Source organism: Netta rufina (genome assembly GCF_964035555.1).
Source record: "Netta rufina genome assembly, chromosome: 7".
Lineage (NCBI taxonomy): Eukaryota > Metazoa > Chordata > Aves > Anseriformes > Anatidae > Netta > Netta rufina.
In genome coordinates, this window is record NC_140130.1 from 8,647,372 (window position 1) to 8,667,634 (window position 20,263).

A 20,263-nucleotide genomic window follows, 5' to 3' on the forward strand; every position below is an offset into this window, starting at 1 on the left:
TCCTCATTTCTTCCTTTGACTAAGCTAAACAAGAATTTCTCAGTAAAAAACTAGCTGCTTTTTGTTTGCAACTCTTCTCTTTCCTACCATAGATATGGTAAGTACCAGTGCTAAATGCGACACCAGTCACAGTGCTGATACACCACTCTGATAGCCTTGTCTCTTGGCCAGAGGACACTGCCATCTTTCCAACCTCTACTAGTCACTACTGCTAGTATCTAGTACCTCCACCACATAGCTAGTACCTAGCGGAGGCAGAAAGCAACAGACATGACAGTGGATGAAGCAGCTGACTGTACAAGTAAAAGGTGAAGTCTGTCTTGATGCTGTTGAAGGAAACCAGAGGGTAGTGTAGAGAACACAGGCTGGGTGCTGGTTTCTCCATCCACGGGGCATTGTTTAAACACTCTTAGGATGGATGCTGGAATTGTCCTCTACACAACTTGTGAAGTCTATCTTATGTAGTGGGACTTTGGTGTTCACAAGAGGGGGAAGACACTTAAGAGGCACAAATATGGACAGAAGTGAGGTAATGAAACAGCAAAGGCTTTCGCACACCTGTTGTGGGAAGGTTGTACCCACACACATAGCTCCTTTCAGTCAGTGATGAGCACTGATAGAAAATTAGTCTTGTGGATGGAGTAACCTGTGTGTGTTTTAAAGAAGTGTGTCTGCTGAGTATGTTTCACAACTCACAGACTGCTCCTGGACTATGGCTGGTATAAATATTAGAAGTCAACCTAATCCTTGTCCAGGAAATATACATGTAAGCAGGGCACCTGGTAGCCAGACAAAGGCTTGGACTTTTGGGTGGCTACTGAGCAGCTACAGAAAAGCGCAGGTTGTAGCATCATGGGCTGCAGGTGGAGAAAGAGCACCTTTGCTCTGTGTAATACACATCGCTTCAGCCAAACAGAGGCATTGCACAAGCTCTCCTTCTCTCTGCAGTCCATCGGCAAGATGCTAAGGTTGGTGCTTTCCCAGAGAACATTACAGAGGTTTTGCAAGTTGCCAGCTGCAAATACAATACTGCTTGGGCCTAAGAGGTATGTAGGGGCTGCCTGGGCCGCTGCCACTTATGAAGGATAGTGTAATGGCCTAGTGTTTTCCACCCACACAGCCAATGAAGTCTGGTCTGACACTCATGTGAGAGGATGGAGAGGTCAGCATGCTTGTGTGGCCTCATGAATCTGGTAGAGAGCCAGACACAGCTGCCGTTTGCCCACATCATTTCATGGGGTCTGTGTGCACAGGCAGTGAGAGCAGCCTGAGTCTTCTCCTTCCTCCACAACCCCTTCTAAGAGGCATTCCCATGGGCACACGGGAGTTAGGAAATGACCTTTTCCAAATGAAATATTTGGATGTTTTTTACTGTGGCTATCATCAGCTTAAGATGAAATTCCATAGCTGAAATTCCTTACTGCGTCACCTCAGCTGCTTCTGAAAATGTAATCCGTTGCAAGCCTGAGAGTTATGACCACAAGACCAAGTGGAGGAAGTTATCAAAGATATGACCCATGCTCACATCCCTTAATTGGAGGACACATGATCTGGTCCAGTGTTGTGCCGACGTAGCAGGGCTCTGACACAACACGCTCCTTTTAATGCTGGTGTTGGTAGAGCTACAACCATTCCCACCACCACCCTGATCAGATATGACAGTGGGCTCTGCCTGGTAATGTATTTTACTGTAATTCAGATTTGTGTTGGAGCTATCCTGAGGGTGAAAAAGCATTGACTGTTTTTGTTTGTTTGTTTGTTTGTTTGTTTTCTTTTTTTTTTTTTCTCAGTAACTTATCTCTAGGTATTAACATAGAGTTATTGTGAACACTGGGAATATTTCAGAGGGCAGATATGTCTCATGGTGTGGGAGACCCACTGGGAGGAGGATGAAGAAAGGTAGAGAGAAAACAGATGGCTGGTGGTTTGAAAAAACAGATTTGCAGCTCACGTGACTGAGTAGAAGTTACACTCTAACTTTTAATAGACTGGCAAAGCATTAGAAATCACATATAATATTAACTGTGTTACAAATATATCTTTGTTCAAGGCAAGAGATTCTAAGGTGATTAAAAACCTTTTTTTTTTTTTTTTTTTTTTTTTCAGGCAACACATTTAATAAATAGTCTTTCTACAAGTCTCTAGTAGTTTCAGTTCATGGGACCCTCGGTGGCTTCTGTGTGCAAAAACTAAGCAGTAAAGACACAGCAAAAGTATAGATATGTGTTTCTTTCGTAGTTCAAATTCTTATTTAGGATTAATTCCCTCCATGTGACAATTGGCCCAACGGCATTTTCCATCACCCTAGTACTTGCATTACATCATCTTTTTACGATTAAAACTTCAAATGGGTCTTGCCCAGTTCCCGATCCAGCCTGTGTGGAGAAGCATGGAGAGCCCTGCAGGGAATCTAAATGAAACCTGGAGATGGGAATCTCCTTTTCTTCCCCAGCACAACCTGTCATTTGTGATCTACAGATATACAGTTATTAATGAATAATAATAATATACTAATAATATTTTACACAGGTGCAAGATGTGGTTGTTCATTGCAACTTTGTTTTTGACACAAGCAGCTGCAAACTCAGAAGATGTCATGGAGCACACGACGGGTGCAAATCCTGAGACATTCATGAATATTGTAAGTTCAGGAGAAGCCTGAATTTCCTGTCTGAAGGTTTGCAGATGTGTAGCTAGGGGAAAGAGGGTTGCAGAGGGGTGGAGGGTGTGTGGAGAGGGCTTGTGTAGCTGTGTGTGCTGGGTTTGTACAGCTGAGTAGTATTATGCTGCCTCAAAAACACAATTAACAAGCCCTGCTTCCTGAATGAATCTTTTTCCTCCCAGCATTAAGCGCAATTATAAGCAGGTCAGTTAGAGGAGGCAGTAATCACAATGTGGATTGGATCAGATTTCTTCCTTGAGGGTAGAAAGTTTTGCACACTCCTCTTCTCCTTGTTCAAACAGCTTGGCATTCTCCCATTCCCCTTGATAAGGCTGGAGCTCAGTGAGGAATTAAAAGCCCCACAAGTGAGCCTAAAATGGAGCCAGCGCTGGTGGTGCTGCACCAGGCACAGGCTCACCAGCACACCAGTCCTGGGTTGGAGGCACCAGGGCAGGGCTTTGCATCCAGACCCCTGCTGGCCCCACTCCCAGCTGGGCCAGCACTGCAGATCCAGCAGGCTGCACCTTTAGATGCACTCAGGAGTTTGGCAATGAAATTGCTGAAATCAGCCTCTTCTAGCAACCATGTGAAAATGCAAGCATGGCAATCTGTAGGCTTGATTTCACTGGACTGAAACGTCCCAATCTGTTGAATTTTCAGCATAGATAAAGCTTTGGCAGAGCCACGTGAGTCCTGTGAAAAATCCTACAGAGCTTGTCCTGTTGCCACAAGAGGCACTTCCAGTCAGCCCAGCTCTGCAGGATGGATATGCCCACGATCTTATCTGCCCTGCCAGCTGGCTCAGAGCATGACATGACATGTTTTGCTGCTAGTATCAGGAGCCAGTAAGCCCTTTTGCTTTCAGCCCTCACTTTTGGAGGAATCCAAAGACACGTGATGCATGTTGCAGCTGGGCCCTGCTGCCTCCTGACCCTGAGCAGCCCCACTCCTGCTCAGTCACTGCCCATGCCTCCTCATCCCTTGTAGACCTCAGCATTTGGTATTTTCAAACATTTGATTGGGTTTTCCACCTTGTTTCTTGTTTTCTCAGAGCCAAATGATCTGCTACAGAGGGTACCCCAGTGAGGAGTACGAAGTCCTGACTCGTGATGGTTACTATGTCATCCTGAACAGAATTCCTCACGGGAGAGAAAAGCCTGGAAATGGAGGTATGGTTCTGTTTGGCAAGGAAGCCAGCAAAAAAAAGGTGTAACCCACTGATCAGCTACCTGAGATCTGTGTGAAGGGATGAAATTTATCCAGCTAAGGGAGTATATGCTGTTAAAGCTAAAATACTAAATCCATGGCACTTCTCCAATTTACAGCCAAGGTTTTGCCAGCCAGCAAATGGGTGCAGCATGGGAACCCTTTTTATCAAGCAGCAACTTGGCTTCAAGGCTCAGAGGGTGAAGACATATCGTGGGATAATTTAGTTTTACTTTTTCCTCCTAAATCTGTGACTTTGGAATCTGTACTATCCTGGGGACAGGCCTGTAGGCCTGAGCTTTTACATGGTTGCTGTGAGCTGCCTGTGGCCACGGCACTGAGGGTATGGGCATGTTGGACCAGAAGGACCTGGGAGAGACAACAGCAGCTCTCCAGCCTGAGACAACCAGGATAATAGCCATGAGACAACTACCGCAGAGATTTCCTAATGTCCCTGATCTGATGTCTTTCTCCAGGCTTCATCTTCTCAAGGAGATGTCATAACATGCATTGCATGTTGTCTGAGCATGCAACAAGGAGGCTGTCTTAGCCTGAATTTGGGTTAAGTAGGAGGATTCTGTTTGAATGAAACATGCTGTTTCTCTTTCAAATCCAGGCCCCAAACCAGTTGTGTTTCTTCAGCATGGGCTACTCGGTGAAGGCAGCAACTGGGTTGAAAATCTGTCTAACAACAGCCTTGGCTTCATACTAGCAGACTCTGGCTATGACGTCTGGCTGGGAAACAGTCGGGGAACACGCTGGTCCCAGAGACACCGGCATCTTTCCACTGATCAGGTTGAATTCTGGGATTTCAGGTAGGCTGGAGTGGATTACAAAAGCTGGCAAACTTTCCTATCTGTCACTAACCTCTGGGCAGAGGTGGGTGCCTCCATGAAGGCAAGTCAGAGCATATAGTCCCAGACATGGCCTCCCCCAGACCTCCCAGTGGAGGCTGGAGGCAGGAAGGCTGGAGACACCTGTGCAAACCCAGCTTGTGATATGGTGCCAGCATCTCCAGGCAGTGGGGTGCTGCAGCCTCTGTAGGTCTCCACCCTGTGGAGACACCAGCTTGCAGTAGACAAGCTAATAATGTAGGTCTGCATTTCACCGTATCACTCTAAAAGACACATGGGCAGGAGCTCTTGAGAAGCAGAGCAGGTGCTGGCACCCTGACCTGCAGAGCCAGTTGTGGATCTTCAGAGCTGTCATGTGTTGCACCTGAAATGCTGTGTTGCACTGCTGGCTGGGGTCTGCACAGTTTCCCAACTACGGTTATGGGAGGACTAAGCCTTTTCAAGGAACGATGAGGCCATGGTAGGAGAGATGCCTTCGGACCTCATGTAGTTCCACCCACCACAGAGCTCTTCTTGGCCATGAGAATTTTCTACTGGAAAATTACCCTCAGATGTCAAAGCCTTCTGTATATATACCTTGTAACTGACATGCTATTCCTGTATTGCAGTTTCCATGAAATGGCTATGTATGACCTCCCAGCAATGATCAACTTTGTTCTGCGGAAGACCGGCCAGAAGCAGATATATTACGTGGGCTACTCTCAGGGTGCCACTATTGGTGTGTTAGAAAGGGTTGGACATCACCTTTCTCTCCACAGCAGGGAAGGCATGGCCCGTACCACCTTGAAAACAATAATTTTTCCATATGTGAACAGAAATTCTAGAGAGGTCCTATCTTTGTGAACAGCCGAGCAGGCACATGAGGGCAATGTTCAGAAGGTCTCTTGCAGTGAGGAATCCCTCAGCAGCAGTGCTTTCTATAAAGGAGAACTGGGAGGACCAGCATGTTCCAGATCAGTAGGAAAATTTCTTGGTGACCTCAGTAAGCTCCTGAAAACCAAATTTCAGCCCAGAAAATCGAATTGCAATGTTCCGCACCAAACACAGAGGCATTTTGCATGGAGGTCACAGTTTGTGCTTTCTGATGAAGCACGCATTGTTGTTTTTTTTTCACCAGCTAGGCCACCACAAGTATGAGAGAACATAAGAGAGAACAAGACCAACAAGTCTCATATTGTTTTTCTGTTTTCTCAGCATTCATAGCATTTTCATCCATGCCAGAACTGGCTCAGAAAATCAAAATGTTTTTTGCCCTGGCTCCTGCAGTGTTAATTAAGCACGCCAAAAGTCCAGTTATGAAGATGTCGTTCCTGCTTGACAGACAATTCAAGGTATTTCAGGTATGAAATATGGTCCCTACTCTACTCCCTTGAGCTCAATTTTAATGACAGTGAGAAACAAATCCAGTGCTTTCAGCCCACCAGAGAGGTGGACTGAAAGAGAAGAGGCAAGAACATCGATTTCCCCAGCGTGCCTTCCACCAGCACATGGGCAGCACAACGTTCAGCAACCTGCACGCATCCCAGCAGGGCAGAGAGTAGAGGGAAGCAGGTTTTGCTCCCACAGGCACCCTGTGCAGCACGTCCCCTTACAGGACAGCTCATGGGGACACCGCAGGGCTCTGGCAAGCCGGGTTGCGGAAGACAGGCTGAGGGGTGGGTGCAGAAAGAGAAATGCAAGCAGTTACCTTTGCTCTTTGTTTCCCCAGCTCTTGCTGGGCCAAACGGACGCCTCACTGCGAATGAGGAAGCTCTGGAGATTTCTTCCTGACTTGTGCAGGCACCCAGTCTTGCACAAGCCCTGTGCCACCCTGTTGTTCCTGCTGGGAGGCTACAATGAGAAGAACCTCAACATGGTATGTGTGCCTCTGTACCCCTCTTGCTGCCACCCCAAAAGAAGAAGTCCACAAGCTTTCTGCACGTGCACTGCTTGTCCCCAGGAGACATGCTAAACCTCCTGGCAGCGCAAGGAAGCACCACAGCCGCACCACAGAGCAATTGATTTTTAATGGAAATTATATTTCTGAACCTGAACCAAGTCTATATGCAGCACAACTCAGCAGCGGCTGTTTTGGAAAATGCATTGTCTGGCAACTGTTGTCATTGGTCCTAACTATTTGCAAGGAATGATATCTTGAATGTTTTTCCCTGCAGACCCGGCTGGATGTATACACAGCCCACTATCCTGACAGGACATCTGTCAAAAACATGATACACTGGGCCCAGGTAGGTTCCCTGAAAGAGAGCAGAAGGACATTGAGTGTGTGAAAGTAAAGTCACCAACAGAAAGTTCTCTTGCAGCACCCTGCACACAAAACACTGCTGGCGAGAAGGGTCACACAGGTGCAAGGGTAGCACGAAATCATGTGCAACCCATTGCTTTGTGAACTTGGCAGCTATGGACACAGGAGGTCAAATCACCACCCCTGTACAAGAGGAAGGTCTGGCTCTGTGGGGATGCTACCCCACTGTGAAACATCAAGCACCCTCTTGCAAAGTAGTCCCTCAAGGAGGCTTTGAGATGTGGGACTTTTGCAGCTGCACTGAGGGGCCCCACTGCGCATCTCACTGCAGTTTGGTCCTCTCCTCCCAGGTGATGACCTCAGGAGACTTCAAAGCCTTTGACTATGGCAGTGAAAACCAAGCAATATACCACCAGGTAGGAGGAGGCTGCAGCGCTGGTGTCTGGAGGAGGGAGGTGGGCAGGTGACAGTGGCAGGGGCTGGGGAAACCCCCTTGCATTCATTCCCCAGGATGTCCCCATCCAAAACCACTGCCAGCGTCACGCCGAGTCTGTCCCAGGTGTTGCAGGGCTGGGTTAGCTTGTGGGGGTTCTCAGACGTGTCTGTGTCTCTCCAGGAGATACCTCCCTCCTACCAGCTGGAGAAGATGACTGTGCCCACTGCAGTGTGGTCAGGGGGTGAGGACTGGGCAGCCGACTGGAGGGACGTGCACCTGCTGCTGCCCCGCATCGCCCATGTCGTCTCCTACGTGCACATTGCTGACTGGAACCACTGGGACTTCATCTGGGGTTTGGATGCCCCCAGGCGCCTCTACAGCCACATCCTGGCCCTGATGGAGAGGTCCCGGTAGAGCGGGACCCAGCTCAGCAGGCCAGTTGCATCTGGACACGGGGAGGCTGGGTGCTGGGAGCAGCCCCTGTCTGTGGCAGCGAGGAGATGGATCGAGCCAAACCTTCCTCAGCTGCCACAGGGGGCTCGGGGTGGATGCGGGGAACATGGGGCCAGATGACAGCGGTGCCACTGCCAAACCGCCTGCTCCTGCTCTGCATGTCCCCACCCTGCTGCGTGCTGCAAAACCCATACCCGCACATCCAGAAAAACAAAATAAATATAAATAAATAAAAAAACAAATTGCTCGAAGGGGACGAGACAGGGCTGTGGCGCTGCCGCAGCTCCCCACGGCCATGCAGATCCGGGGTGGCCCCGGAAGCGGCGCGGGCCCCATGGAGGCCGGCGGCGGGCGGCGGGTGCTGGTGGTGGGCGCGGGGCTGGCGGCGCTGGGAGTGGCGCAGCGGCTGCAGGGCCCTGGCGCTGTGCGGCTGCTGGAGGCGGGGAGCCGCATCGGGGGCCGCATCTGGAGCCACCCTTTTGGTAGGTAGTGAGGTGGAGGGGGGGCTCCGAGCTCGGGAGCCCCGGGGTGATCCCGTCCCCCTCCTGCAGCCTCGGGGCTGGCGGAGCTGGGCGCGCACTGGATCCACGGGCCCTCGGAGGGGAACCCCGTCTTTCACCTGGCCTCCTGCTACGGCCTGCTGGGCCCTGGCGCTGCCGAGAAGGAGAACCAGCAGGTGGAGGCTGGGGGGCACCCTCTGCTGCCCTGTGTCACCTACGGCAGCTCAGGGAAGGTGCTGAGACCCGAGCTGGTGAGCAGCACCCGCGCTCTCTTCTCTGAGCTGCTGGGCTCGGCCCAGGCCTTCCTCCATGCCAAGGAGCTACCTGCTGCCGGCGTGGGGCAGTACCTGCGGGCAGAGCTCGCCCGGCTGGCCCCCACCTGGGATGAGAATGAGGACAGCAAGCGGCTCCGGCTGGCCATCCTCAGCACCTGTCTGAAGCTGGAGTGCTGCATCAGCGGCACCCACAGCATGGACCTGGTGGCCCTGGGGTCCTTTGGGGAGTACACTTCGTTGCCCGGCCTTGACTGCACCTTCCCGGGGTAAGTGTGGGGCAGGGAGCAGAGGGAAGCCCCTGGTGGGGTCCCACACAGGGTGACCAAGCAGGGCAGGCAGGCATCCCGGTTGTCATCCTCTCCCACAGCGGCTACAGCAGCCTGCCCGACCGCATGCTTGCAGCTCTGCCTGAGGGCACCGTCCTCCTCAACAAGCCAGTGAAAACCATCCAGTGGCAGGGGTCCTTCTGTGAGAAGGGGGATGTGGCGAGGATCTTCCCCGTCCGGGTGGAGTGCGAGGACGGTGACTCCTTTCTCGCTGACCACGTCATCATCACCATCCCGCTGGGTGAGACCACCGATTCCCTGCCCTGCCCATCCCTTGGCACCCAGTCCCTGCCCCACACCACGAGGGGATGTTCCTGTGCGCTGCTGCTGGCTGGCAAGGCTGAATATGGGCAGGATTGGCCTGAGCCCCTTCCCAGCCTCCCCTTCCCATGGACCATGAGGAGAAAGTATCCCAAACCCAAGCACTGCGGCCCTATCCCCTTCCCTGACTGCTGCATCACCCTGCTGAGCCCCACTGCCACCCCAGGCTCAGTGAGCAGCTGGATTGCAGTGGAAGGAGCTGCCTGGTCTTTTCTCTGTAGGTTTCCTCAAAGAACACCATCACGACTTTTTCCAGCCCCCCCTGCCCAAGTGGAAAGCAGAGGCCATTCGCCGCCTGGGCTTCGGCACCAACAACAAGATCTTCCTGGAGTTTGAGCAACCCTTCTGGGAGCCTGAGCAGCAGCTCTTGGAAGTGGTGTGGGAGGACGAATCACCCCTTGCAGAGCCCAGCACTGACCTGGAAGCCGGCTGGTTCAAGAAGCTCATCGGCTTTGTGGTCCTCCAGCCACCAGAGCAGTATGTGGCTGGGCACTTCAGCCCCACACCACGGCATCTCTGCAGTGCTGGCAGGCAGTGCTGTGTTTGGGCACCTTCAACGCAACATGAATGAGCATCTCGGTCCCGTCTGTGGTGTCAAGCCTTCACAGAGCCGCTGTCACCTCTGGCTGCAGCACAGTGGGAACAGTGCTGTTCCCAGGGCAGAGAGGGCTCTTGCCTGCGCGGAACTAGCCCCATCGCCTTCCATCCTGACAGGTGCCCTCCTCTCCCTCCCCCAGGCTTGGGCACGTCCTCTGTGGCTTCATTGCTGGGAAGGAGGCAGAGTACATGGAGACGCTAAGCGATGCAGAGGTTCTCCGCACCATGACCAACGTTCTCCGCACGCTGACAGGTACCTGCTCCCCTACCCACTGCTGCCCAGTGGGGCCAGGGTGCCTTCGGAGATGGAAGATCCCCTAAATCTCCATGCAAGAGCTCCCAGGCTGCTTAGGCAGAAGGCTGGCGGACTCTCCCAACACCCAGAGTGGTGCTGGGAGGACAGGTCTCAGCTTTGTCCCCATGTGTGTAGGGAACCCAAGCCTGCCTGCTCCCCAGAGCATTCTCCGGTCCCAGTGGCACAGTGCACCCTACACCCGGGGCTCCTACAGCTACGTGGCTGTTGGCAGCTCAGGGGATGACATTGATGCGCTGGCCCAGCCTCTGCCTGATGACGCATCAGACCCCAGGGTAATTATGCTGGGAAATGGCGGGTGTATGGGACCCATGGGACAGCCGCCCTGGTGCTGTTCCTCTGACTGGGCGGAGATGTGTGGGGATGGGTGGCCACAGGTGGGAACAGGGTACCCCAAGGACAGGGGGTACAAGGACAGATGGCTTCTGCTCTGTTCAGGAGTCCATGACGCTTGAGTCCTCCTGCCAAGCTTCAGGGATGAGGGGGGTACCCCATTCCCATACACTCTGGGGATGTGCAGCTCCCCCCCACCCGCTTCCCAGCACCCTCAGGCCACGCAGTATTCCTCCTTGGCCTCTGCCACCGTGCTTGCGGCGCACAGAGGTGCCCACCTCTTGCTCTCCGCACAGCAGGTTGTGCATGCGAGTGGGCACCCCCCCCCCCCCACGCCGGACCCCGGGGACGGGAGGCCTTTGGGTCCTGGGGGAGCTGCTTCAGCACAGCCCCCCCCCCCGGGGGAGCTCACCTCCCACCGCCCATCTCCCCGCAGCCGCTGCAGCTCCTCTTCGCCGGCGAGGCCACCCACCGCACCTTCTACTCCACTACGCACGGGGCGCTGCTGTCGGGCTGGCGGGAGGCCGACCGCCTCAACCGGCTCCCGCGAGCCGCCGAGCAGCAATAAACCCGCCTTGCCGCAGCGATCCGAGCCTCCTTTATTGAACCCGGCGCCGCCGGGGGGGGGGGGGGGGCCGCAGGGCCCGCAGCGCCGCTAGTACCAGTTGGTGCTGGCGATCATGAAGCGCACGTCGTCCAGCGGGGCCGTCGCCGGGCCGGGTTGCGGGGCGGGCTGCGGGGCGGGCTCCGCGGCGGGCGGCTGGGGGGCGGCGGCGGGCGGCTGGGGGGCGGCGGGGACCTCGGGGGGCGCCCCTCGGGCCCCTCCCGGCCCCGCCGCCGAGGCTTCGCCCCCCGCCGCAGGCGCTCCAGCGCGCGGTGTCGCCATGGCTCTAGGAACGGCGCGGGGCGGGGAGAGGTGAGGCCCGGCCCCGATCCCGGTCGCGAGCCCGCCCCCCTCGGCCCGCTCCTCCCTTGCGCGCCCGCTGCCGCTGCCGCCGGCGCCGCCATGACGGGGCGGGCGGGAGCGCTGAGAGCGGCCGCCGCCGCCGCGGGCGGGCCTCGCTGGGGGCCAGGCGCCTTCCGAGCTCGTTTCGACTTCGGCGGTCGCGACGTGGCCTCCTGGTTCCCCGGGCACATGGCCAAAGGTGAGGGCCCGGTGGCGGGCGAGCCCCTCAGCGGGCGCCCCGCTGCTCACCACCCGGCGCTGCGTTCCAGGGCTGCGGCAGATGCGGGGCTCCCTGCGGCGCGCAGACTGCCTGGTCGAGGTGCACGACGCTCGCATATCCTCCGCCACGCCACCCTCCCCGGCACCTCGCCCCGCGTTGACACCAGCACCGTGTCCCATCGCCTCCTGGTGCCCTGGCCCAAGTCCCTTAACCCTCCCCCCCCCCCCGTACAAGCCCTGTAACCCCCAAATTAGCCCCCGGACCCCACTCCCACCCCCCCAGCCCTTCTGTTTTCCCCAGTATCTGCCCCTGCTGCCAGCATGCAGTTGTTCACCTTAGCAGTGAGTACATCCCGCTGTCAGGCCGTAACCCCATGCTGCAGGAGGCACTGGGCATCCGCCCACACGTTCTGGTTCTGAACAAGATGGACCTGGCCGACCCTCGCCAGCAGCTGGTGAGCACGAGGGGTGCTGGAGCTGGCCAGGGTCCTGGTGGGGCTACTGCAGGACAGTGCCAGAAGTGCCTCTGTCTCCACAGAAAGTCCTGGAGCAGCTGAAGCAGCAGGGATGTTCTCACGTTGTCTTTGCTGATTGTCAGCGGGACAGCAATGTCAAGAAGGTAACGGGACAGCAACCCCAGTGTGGCTCCCCGCTATGCCATGCTGTGGGGAGGTGACACGTAGTAGCATGCCTGGTGACCAGCATCACTGGGCCACAGTATTCCACATCTCCAAGGCTGGCTCCAATTGGCCAAGGTGCCCCATCCTCTCCTTGGCCCCAAGTAAGAGCCCTTCTCCCTGCTTCCCTGCAGATTGTCCCCCTGGTTGCCAAGCTCGTCAGCAGCAGTCCCCGCTATGACAGGGCCGAGGTGAGAAGAGACGAGACTGCAAGCATGTGTGCAATGTCACTCTGGGCCTGCGGTCTTAGTGCCCCACCAGCAAGCGGGTGACCAGGGAATCAGGGCTGCAGGCACCTCCCTCTCCCACTGAGGAGAGGGTGCTGCATGCCTGGAAGTGCTGGCAAACACTGGGCTGCTTCTGTGTGGCTGCTGAGGTGTAGCTGGCTGGTAACCAGCTTCTGCCTGCGCGTATCCCCCTTGCTTCCAGAATGCTGAGTACAACATCATGGTGATCGGTGTGCCCAACGTGGGCAAGTCATCACTCATCAACTCACTGCGGAGGCTGCACCTCAGAAAGGGTATTTCTCTGGCGCAGGAAGGAGCCACTGGCATAGCCGTGCCGAGGCATGTCACTTGTTTCCCTCACTCTCTCCTTTCCCCAAAGGAAAAGCCACCGCAGTTGGTGGTGAGCCGGGTGTCACCAAGGCAGTGCTGACCAGAATTCAGGTACTGTCCCTTTTCTCCCTGCCAGCTGGGTGGGTGCTGGCCTTGGAGAAGGGCCTGAGCGCTTGCATGTCCTCAGAAGCCTGTCAAGGTACCCCGTTACTTTGCAGCAAGACTCCAATGAAGAGCTCAGCTTGTTAGTGGTGTCACAACCCCTGCCTGAGCCTGTGTTGCTAATTACTGGACCACATGTCTGTATAACAGCCCCGCCGTCCCACTGCAGGTCTGCGAGACGCCCCTTATGTACCTGGTGGACACTCCTGGAGTGCTGCCCCCAAAGCTGGGGGACGTGGAGATGGGCATGAAGCTGGCACTGTGTGGTAAGATGCATTCAGGGCATGAGCTGGCACTGGCCACTGGGCAGAGCAGCACCACTGTCCGCAGCCAACACTTGAGGGCTTTGTGTCTGGCCTAGTGTCCACAGGTGATGCATGGGTGCAGGGAGAGGTGACAGGGCTGGGAGTGGGGCTGCCGTAGCGCAGAGCTGAGGCAGGCTGAAGTTGCCGGGACTTGCCCTCTCTTCCAGGAGCTATCCGTGACCACCTGGTCGGGGAGGACATCATGGCTGACTACCTGCTATACACACTGAACAGGCAGCAGCAATTTGGGTGAGCATGGCGTGGAGACGGGGAGAAGCTGGAGGCACCCTTAGGCACAGCCACCTGCTGGGCTAGGTGGCAGCCACGTCTTTCTGGCAGGTACGTGCAGCACTATGGGCTGCCTGAGGCCAGTGACGACATTGGGCACGTGCTGAAGCATGTGGCGCTCATCCTGGGCAAGACGCAGAAAGTGAAGGTGCTCACGGGAACAGGTGAGGAGTGTGGGGCATTCTGTGGTCTTGGGGGGTCTTGTGGTCTTGGGTTTTGGGGGATTGTAGGGCTGTGGACTCTGCTGAGTGCTTGCACCAGCCTCTGGCACCTTCCTTCACATTAGCTGCCTCCTTCTCCAGGGAATGTCAATGTGACGATGCTCAACTACTCAGCTGCTGCTTACGAGTTCCTGCGTGCCTTCCGTGCCGGACGCCTGGGCAGGGTGACGCTGGACTGAGGGATGGGGTCAGCGTGGGCTCACCAAGGGGTGCAGAGATCTCAGCAGCAGCAGGGAGGCAGGCCCTGGTAGCATGGGGGTATGATTAAAGTGGCTCTTGCTGATCTGTGCCTTGCTGGAACTCGTGTCTGGGGGGCGAGGGGGTTGGCTGTGCCATAGGCCTTGCCCTGTAGTGTTGCTATGGGGGATGAGGTGCCTCAGTGATGGCTGTGGCCACCCTGCAAGGACTGGGGGAAGTGGGTGCCTCGAGCAGAAACCAAACACTGCAGTCACAACCTCCAGCCCCAGATGAAACCACTGTGGCCCTGGAACAGGGGTTTCGGCTGCCCCAGGGCACTCAGCTTGTGCCACCCATCCCGTATTCGGTGCCTGGGCTGCAGCCAGTCACGTGTACTTTCTGCCTGGCTTTATTGCTGCAGTGTCACTGTCAAACCATCAAGAATCCCATGTGCGAAGGGGTGGTACAAACAGGGGCGTCTGAGGTGGTGGGGTTTAACATTGGCGCAGGCAGGCCATGAGCCCGGGGCTCTGTGGGGTCCTGGCCCACAGCGGGGGGCACCTCTGGCCGGGCGTGGGTGTCTGGTCCTTGCTGGGGGATGGGAAGGATCAGGCCACCAAGCGGTGCAGAAGGGCAGCGAGCGGGCAGAGCCAGGAGGCAACCTGACCCCAGGCCACCCAGCCCGGGGCCACCGAGGTCCACGCGCCAGCTGTTGCATTGCCCTCGCGGTACTCGATGCTGTCGTCAGGCCCACTGGCCAGCCGGCCTTGCTGCAGTGCAGCCCCTGCTGCCGCCCCGCCAGCAGCCGCTGCTGCCGCAACGCGCAGGGCCCCACCGTAGCGGGGCAGGGCCCTCAGCCGGCTGCGGGCAGCCCCCCTTGCCCTGCCCCGCGCGGAACCCCGGGCACCCCCGCGCCCGCCCTTGCCGGCGGCCACATCGCAGAAGGTGGCGGTGAGCAGCATCAGCGACCAGCACCACGCCAGGCGCCGCCTCATTCCACAGGACCTGCGCGCAGGGATGGCCAGGCTGCATGGGTGCGTGGCAGGCATGCGAGCACGTGCAGAGCGTGCCGGGGTTGCACGCGTGCCCTCGCTTATGCGACGCTCGTGGGGTGTGCGGGCGTAGCACGTGCGGCAGCGCACGGGCTGCACGCGCGCACCCTGCTGAGTCTTGCACGTGCGTGCGCGTGCACGCACGGGCTTACACACATGTGGCACAGCCTCGTGTGCTCCCGTGTCCCTCTGGCGCGCCCGCGTGCGGGTTCGCGCTCAGCCGCGAGAGGAGGCTGTGGGCACTGCCGTGCGGCCGCGTGCCCGCGCCCGTGCCCAAATCACGCCGGCGGTCGCGCGCGCTCCCCTCTCCTTCCCTCCCGCGCCTCGCCGGCGTGCACCACCGCGGCCGCGCGCTTCCAGACACGCGCGCGATGGCTCCCGCCCGCGCCCCGCGCTCACCGGGACAGGGCCCGCCGCTGGTTCCCCTCCGGTCTGGCCGTGCCGCGGGAGGGAGCGGGGCTGCGCGGCCGGTGCGCGCCCACGCGCGGCGCGGGGCGCGCCGCGGGGCGGGGCCGCGCCAGCCAATGGGCGCTCCGCGGGGCCGGGGGGCGTGGCCTCGGCCGCCCTCCGGCCCCGCGCTCCGCAGACATGGCCGCCGCCGTGCGCGCGCTCCTCCGTCCCGCAGTCTCCTGCCGCCGCCTGTGCGTCCCCGTCTTGCCGGGCCGGCGTCTGCCGGCGGCGCGGGGCTGCAGCAGCGCCGGTGAGCGGGGCTCCGGGCAGCGGGAGCGTCCCGCGGGGCAAAGGGCGCCGCGCCCGGCGAAGGTCGCCCTGAAATGGCGGCGGGCGGCGCGGCGGGGGGGGCGGGGGGGCGCGGGGGGACGCGGCGGCGTGACCGGTTACCGGGCCGCGGGCAGGGCCCCCCTTCCAGTTCCTGCAGGTGCAGAAGGCGGGGAGCAAGGGCAACGTGGGCCTGATTCGGCTGCAGCGGCCACAGGCGCTGAACGCCCTTTGCGAGGGGCTGATGGCGGAGCTGCAGCGGGTGCTCGACGCCTTCGAGGCCGACGCGCAGGTGGGCGCCATCGTCATCACCGGCAGCGACAAGGCCTTCGCAGGTAGCACCGCGGCCGCCCGCCTCCCTGCCCTGCCTGCCTTGGGGTCCCCATGCCATGAGCACCCCTGCTCCCATTGCAGCCGGCGCAGACATCAAGGAGATGCAGGGCAAAAGCTTCCAGCAGTGCTATGGCGGCGCTTTCCTGGCTGGCTGGGACCGTGTGGCCACTGTCCGGAAACCCACTATCGCTGCTGTCAACGGCTATGCCGTGAGTGTCCCGGTGTCCCTGCGTGCCCTGCGCCGCGTGCCCCACGCCCGCGCTAACCCCGCTGTGTGGCCAGCTGGGCGGTGGATGTGAGCTGGCCATGATGTGCGACATCATCTACGCTGGAGAGACGGCGCAGTTCGGGCAGCCTGAAATCCTGCTGGGAACAATCCCAGGTGAGCGCGGGTGTCACAGCTCGGCAGGGCAGGGACAGCTGGGGGTCCCCGCCCGCTGTGCCCATCACCCCTTCCCCAGGTGCTGGTGGGACGCAGAGGCTAACCAGGGCAGTGGGAAAGTCGCTGGCCATGGAGATGGTGCTCACTGGGGAGCGGATCTCAGCAGCGGAGGCCAAGGCAGCAGGTAGGGATGTGAGCAAGGCCAGCATCACAGCAACACCCCCCTGACCCTGCTGCCAGCTCCCTGCTTTTCCTCTAGGTCTTGTCAGCAAGGTCTTCCCCGTGGACAAGCTGCTGGACGCGGCCATCAGCTGTGCTGAGAAGATTGCCAGCAACTCCAAGCTGGTGGTGGCTATGGCAAAGGAATCTGTCAATGCTGGTATGGGTTTTTAGGGGTAGGGAGCACCGTGGGAGGTGCTGGCTGCATGGTGTCCCCATCTTCTCTCCCTTTCCCAGCCTTCGAGACAACACTGGCAGAAGGGAACAGGACAGAGAAGCGTCTCTTCTACGCCACCTTTGCCACCGTGAGTGTAGGGCCGGCCCTCGGTGCATTGTGTGGGTGGAGCAGGCCCACGGTCTCCCCTCCTTCAGCCTCTACTCTTCCACCAGGATGACCGCAAGGAAGGGATGACGGCATTTGTGGAAAAGCGCAAAGCAGACTTCACTGACAGCTGAGCTGCAATGGCACAGGTGTCGGCTGCCGTTTGTCACCCGTGTGCCTCAGCTGGATGTACACCCCACCCCCAGCACCACATCACCCCAATTACCTCTGCGCTAGGCAAGGCAATCCCTGTCAGGGAGTTAGACATCACTATTAAAAGGCTTTCCTGGTGCTGCCGCAGCATTGGTGTCCTTGCTGGTAGCCAGGCAGGGGCCTGCCCAAGCTGGGAAGTGTTGGGGTTTGCTGAGGTCCCCACGCTGCACCGGGGTGATGGGCTGAGCCCCCCCCAGCCTGTCGAAGTTCCCCAAAGCTGAGAATTTTGGGGCTGCACTGTGGTACAGAATCATAGGATCGTTAAGCTCCAGCTGTCCCGCTACCACCAATATTACCCACTAAAGCCACATGCCCCTAAGTACCACATCCAACCTTTCCTTAAACACCCCCAGATAGTACAGAACTGTAGAACTGTGCTCCTGGCAGAAACGAGGAGACAACCAGGATAAGGAGTGCGGAGAGTTTTTATTGGGGGGGCACCTGGGGAGGGCAGAGCCTCTCATCTGCAGCCCAGGCAGGGCCACAGTCCTACTCAGCCATGGTAGAGGTGGTCGCGGTCCTTCTCAGGGCCATTCTGCACCTCCATGGACATAACCAGGGGTTTCCCGAGGTCAGCAGGCTCCTCAGCCTCAGCCTCCACTACAGAGTGGTAGAGGTGGTCGCGGTCCTCCTCCGGTCCCACCTGGACTTGGGGTGACCCTGCAGGGGGGAAGAGAGGTTTTAAGTGGCCAAGGTGGTGGCAGAGGGCCTGGGCGCTGCCAGGGCAGACCATGTTACTTGCTCCAGTATCCTTGGCCCATTCACCTTGCTCTGGTGGCTCCACCGCTCTTCGACCCAGGAGGCTGGAAGGGAGAGCAGAGGCAGCATGTAGGACAGCAGGGCAGGCAAATCACATGTAGCAAGAGCAATGCATTCCCCCTGAGGTGCCTTATGCTTGGGGGTGTTGTTTTGCCTGCTGCTTTTCCCAGCCAGATCCTCCACCACCCCCCTGAACAGTGGTGCCATGATATTTCTTACATTTCCTTCACCTCATCCAGGTCCATGTCCACATCCTCCCCAACGGGGCCACCAAGAGCCTGCAGGAGAGAGGGGGGCATGCATGAGGGCAGTGGCTCCTCGCATCAGAGTTCCTTGTGCCGCAGAGGCTCAAGCTCACCTGGGTGCCCCCGGGGGCCAGCAGGAGGAGAGCGGTGCCCAGCAGGATGGCCATGCCGCACAGAGCCATGGCTGCCTCTGCCCGCACCTGGCCTTTGCCCTGCACTTTATCCTCAGGTGCGGTGCAGCCACGTGTCTGTCTCCTGGTGCTCCATGGGGAAGCAGTGCCAGTGCACCCTGACCTGTACTGCTGCACCTGCACCCTACTTTACACTGGGACTCGTGCACTTCACTATGCACGACTGCAGCTGCAACCTGCTGTGCACTACTGGGCTTTTCTGTGCAGGTGGGTGAGCAGTACATAAGGAGGCCATTGGTGTTTTAAGAAAGGAATTGGCCGTCAGCAGGACATTGAGATGGTCTGTCCATGTGGGCCTGTGTTTTGTGGCTTGCACCCAAAGCCCCCGGGAGGTGACGGTGGACATGCTGCATTTTGACCATGTTACTCCAAGTGCTGCGCGTGGCTTCAGTGGCTACAGCACTGCCAGGACTGCTGCCACTGTAATGGTTGAGCTAGCAGCTGCTGGTGCCTGGAGCAGTGCATGAGGCTGTGAGAGTGTGGGCATTTCCTCAGCAGCACCTCCTACACGTGACAAAGCTTCCTGCTCACCCTGTGCCTGAATCCCAGTGGGATTTTGGTGCCATCTCCCACCTGTTGCAGCAGGATGGTGCTGGTGGGTGCCAGCAGCAGGCGAGTAGCAGGTGAGCAGCAGGCAATCCTGTCATTTCAGTGCATTGGGTGGAAGTGGTGAGTCTGGGGCTTGTCCTCTGTTCTGACCCTCAGGTACAGCTTGTGAATGAGGCAGAATAACTGTGAGGAGAAACAGCCTAGAGCTGGCTGCCTTTTCCTTTGCTGAGTTTTTGTTTTGTTTTCCTTTTCTGGGGCATAAAACCTCTGCAGCAAGCCAAAGCTGCTCAACCACCTCCTCTTCTTGCAGTGCTGCACTTGGGCAGTGCTGGAGCCAGAGACAGCACCTCCAGGATTCGTAGAACAAAATCACAGAATGGTTTGGGTTGGAAGGGACCTTAAAGCCTATCCTGTTCCAACCCCTGCCACAGACAGGGGCACCTCCTATTAGACCAAGGTTGCCCAAAGCCCCATCCAACCTGGCCTTGGGCACTGCTGGGGTAGAGCATCCACAGCTTCTCTGGGCAGCCTGGGACAGTGTCTTGCCACCCTCACAGTGAAGAATTTCTTCCTAATGTCTAACCTAAACCTACACTTAGTTTAAAGCCATTCCCCCTTGTCCTATCACTACACCCCCTGACAAAGAGCCCCTCTCCAGCTTTCCTGTAGCCCCCTTTAGGCACTGGAAAGCTGCTATCAGGTCTCTCTGGAGCCTTTTCTACTTCAGGCTGAACAATCCCAGCTCCCTCAGCCTGTCTTCACAAGAAGAGGTGCTTCAGCCTCTTGATCATCCTTGTGGCTTCCTCTGGACCCTCTCTGACAGGTCCTTCCTGTGCTGGCTGCTCCTGAAGGCTCCTGGGGCCTCACGAGACCTGTCTTCTGCAGCACAGGGCTCCCAGGCTAGCGAAGTAGGGGGAGCTGGAAAGATCTCCGTTGTTGAAGGCTGCAAGACCTCAGGGTGGTGCCCACCCACATCCCAAGTCCAGTGATGGCTCCAGAGACTGGAGACAGCCCTGCAGGCCTGGCATCCCCAGCAGCAGCACTGCCAGGGAGGAGCAAGCTCCAAGAGCCACCAGCCAAAGGGTTATGTGCCACCAGAGACATGCCAGGGATGCCAAAGCTAAGCAGGGGTCACACCACATGCCCTTCACTTCCTTGCTTGAAATAAAGTTTTCTCAATGGCACCAGCCACCCAGGAAAGGCTGGCCCAT

The 20,263-nt window shown here is 57.7% G+C and overlaps 5 protein-coding genes across 7 annotated transcripts; 4 read left to right on the top strand and 1 right to left on the bottom strand.

Moving 5' to 3' along the window:
* Positions 1-2,536: 2,536 nt before the first annotated feature.
* Positions 2,537-7,814, top strand: LOC311211309 (lysosomal acid lipase/cholesteryl ester hydrolase-like; the record flags this gene model as incomplete). Its single annotated transcript, XM_084289947.1, has 9 exons — positions 2,537-2,641; positions 3,714-3,831; positions 4,485-4,683; positions 5,331-5,440; positions 5,917-6,062; positions 6,431-6,577; positions 6,876-6,947; positions 7,315-7,380; positions 7,581-7,814. 9 exons carry the CDS (start codon positions 2,537-2,539, stop codon positions 7,812-7,814), a joined length of 1,197 nt encoding a protein of 398 aa, XP_084146073.1.
* Positions 7,815-8,187: 373 nt separating this feature from the next.
* On the top strand, positions 8,188-11,103 carry PAOX (polyamine oxidase; the record flags this gene model as incomplete). Of its 2 annotated transcripts, XM_084290608.1 has the most annotated exons (7): positions 8,188-8,335; positions 8,405-8,894; positions 8,996-9,195; positions 9,497-9,752; positions 10,013-10,125; positions 10,303-10,460; positions 10,955-11,103. In XM_084290608.1, 7 exons carry the CDS (start codon positions 8,188-8,190, stop codon positions 11,084-11,086), a joined length of 1,497 nt encoding a protein of 498 aa, XP_084146734.1. In that variant the 3' UTR covers positions 11,087-11,103. The 2 variants fall into 2 exon arrangements, with proteins under 2 accessions (XP_084146734.1, XP_084146733.1); XM_084290607.1 differs by lacking the exon at positions 10,955-11,103 and having other exon boundaries at positions 10,303-10,909.
* Positions 11,104-11,155: 52 nt separating this feature from the next.
* On the top strand, positions 11,156-14,168 carry MTG1 (mitochondrial ribosome associated GTPase 1). Of its 2 annotated transcripts, XM_084289855.1 has the most exons (11): positions 11,164-11,663; positions 11,734-11,797; positions 12,033-12,138; positions 12,222-12,302; positions 12,495-12,551; positions 12,790-12,880; positions 12,967-13,028; positions 13,249-13,345; positions 13,552-13,633; positions 13,724-13,836; positions 13,975-14,168. In XM_084289855.1, exons 1-11 carry the CDS (start codon positions 11,525-11,527, stop codon positions 14,070-14,072), a joined length of 990 nt encoding a protein of 329 aa, XP_084145981.1. In that variant the 5' UTR covers positions 11,164-11,524; the 3' UTR covers positions 14,073-14,168. The 2 variants fall into 2 exon arrangements, 1 of the variants encoding a protein (XP_084145981.1); XR_014618599.1 differs by lacking the exon at positions 13,975-14,168 and having other exon boundaries at positions 11,156-11,663; positions 13,136-13,345; positions 13,724-13,779.
* A 1,513-nt stretch (positions 14,169-15,681) lies between these two features.
* Positions 15,682-17,395, top strand: ECHS1 (enoyl-CoA hydratase, short chain 1). Its single transcript, XM_084289726.1, has 8 exons — positions 15,682-15,822; positions 15,977-16,174; positions 16,254-16,381; positions 16,455-16,554; positions 16,634-16,738; positions 16,814-16,933; positions 17,011-17,078; positions 17,164-17,395. The coding sequence occupies exons 1-8, from the start codon at positions 15,711-15,713 to the stop codon at positions 17,227-17,229; spliced, it is 897 nt and encodes a 298-aa protein (XP_084145852.1). The 5' UTR covers positions 15,682-15,710; the 3' UTR covers positions 17,230-17,395.
* Positions 17,396-17,459: 64 nt separating this feature from the next.
* LOC311211209 (uncharacterized protein) lies at positions 17,460-20,174 on the bottom strand. The gene is made up of 2 exons (XM_084289788.1): positions 18,287-20,174; positions 17,460-18,111 (listed from the first exon to the last, which is right to left on the bottom strand). The coding sequence occupies exons 1-2, from the start codon at positions 18,364-18,366 to the stop codon at positions 17,802-17,804; spliced, it is 390 nt and encodes a 129-aa protein (XP_084145914.1). The 5' UTR covers positions 18,367-20,174; the 3' UTR covers positions 17,460-17,801.
* Positions 20,175-20,263: the final 89 nt, after the last annotated feature.

Excerpts from the sequence above, each read along its gene's own strand:
- ECHS1 (XM_084289726.1), top strand. The coding sequence starts at position 15,711 with ATGGCCGCCGCCGTGCGCGCGCTCCTCCGTCCCGCAGTCTCCTGCCGC. Across the intron at positions 15,823-15,976 it reads GCGGGGCTGCAGCAGCGCCG|GGCCCCCCTTCCAGTTCCTG; the intron begins GTGAGCGGGGCT and ends GGCCGCGGGCAG. Across the intron at positions 16,555-16,633 it reads CCTGCTGGGAACAATCCCAG|GTGCTGGTGGGACGCAGAGG; the intron begins GTGAGCGCGGGT and ends CCCCTTCCCCAG.
- MTG1 (XM_084289855.1), top strand. The coding sequence starts at position 11,525 with ATGACGGGGCGGGCGGGAGCGCTGAGAGCGGCCGCCGCCGCCGCGGGC. Across the intron at positions 11,664-11,733 it reads CCCCGGGCACATGGCCAAAG|GGCTGCGGCAGATGCGGGGC; the intron begins GTGAGGGCCCGG and ends GCTGCGTTCCAG. Across the intron at positions 12,139-12,221 it reads CCGACCCTCGCCAGCAGCTG|AAAGTCCTGGAGCAGCTGAA; the intron begins GTGAGCACGAGG and ends CTGTCTCCACAG.
- LOC311211209 (XM_084289788.1), bottom strand. The coding sequence starts at position 18,366 with ATGCCCCCCTCTCTCCTGCAGGCTCTTGGTGGCCCCGTTGGGGAGGAT. Across the intron at positions 18,112-18,286 it reads CTGGATGAGGTGAAGGAAAT|CCTCCTGGGTCGAAGAGCGG; the intron begins GTAAGAAATATC and ends TCTCCCTTCCAG.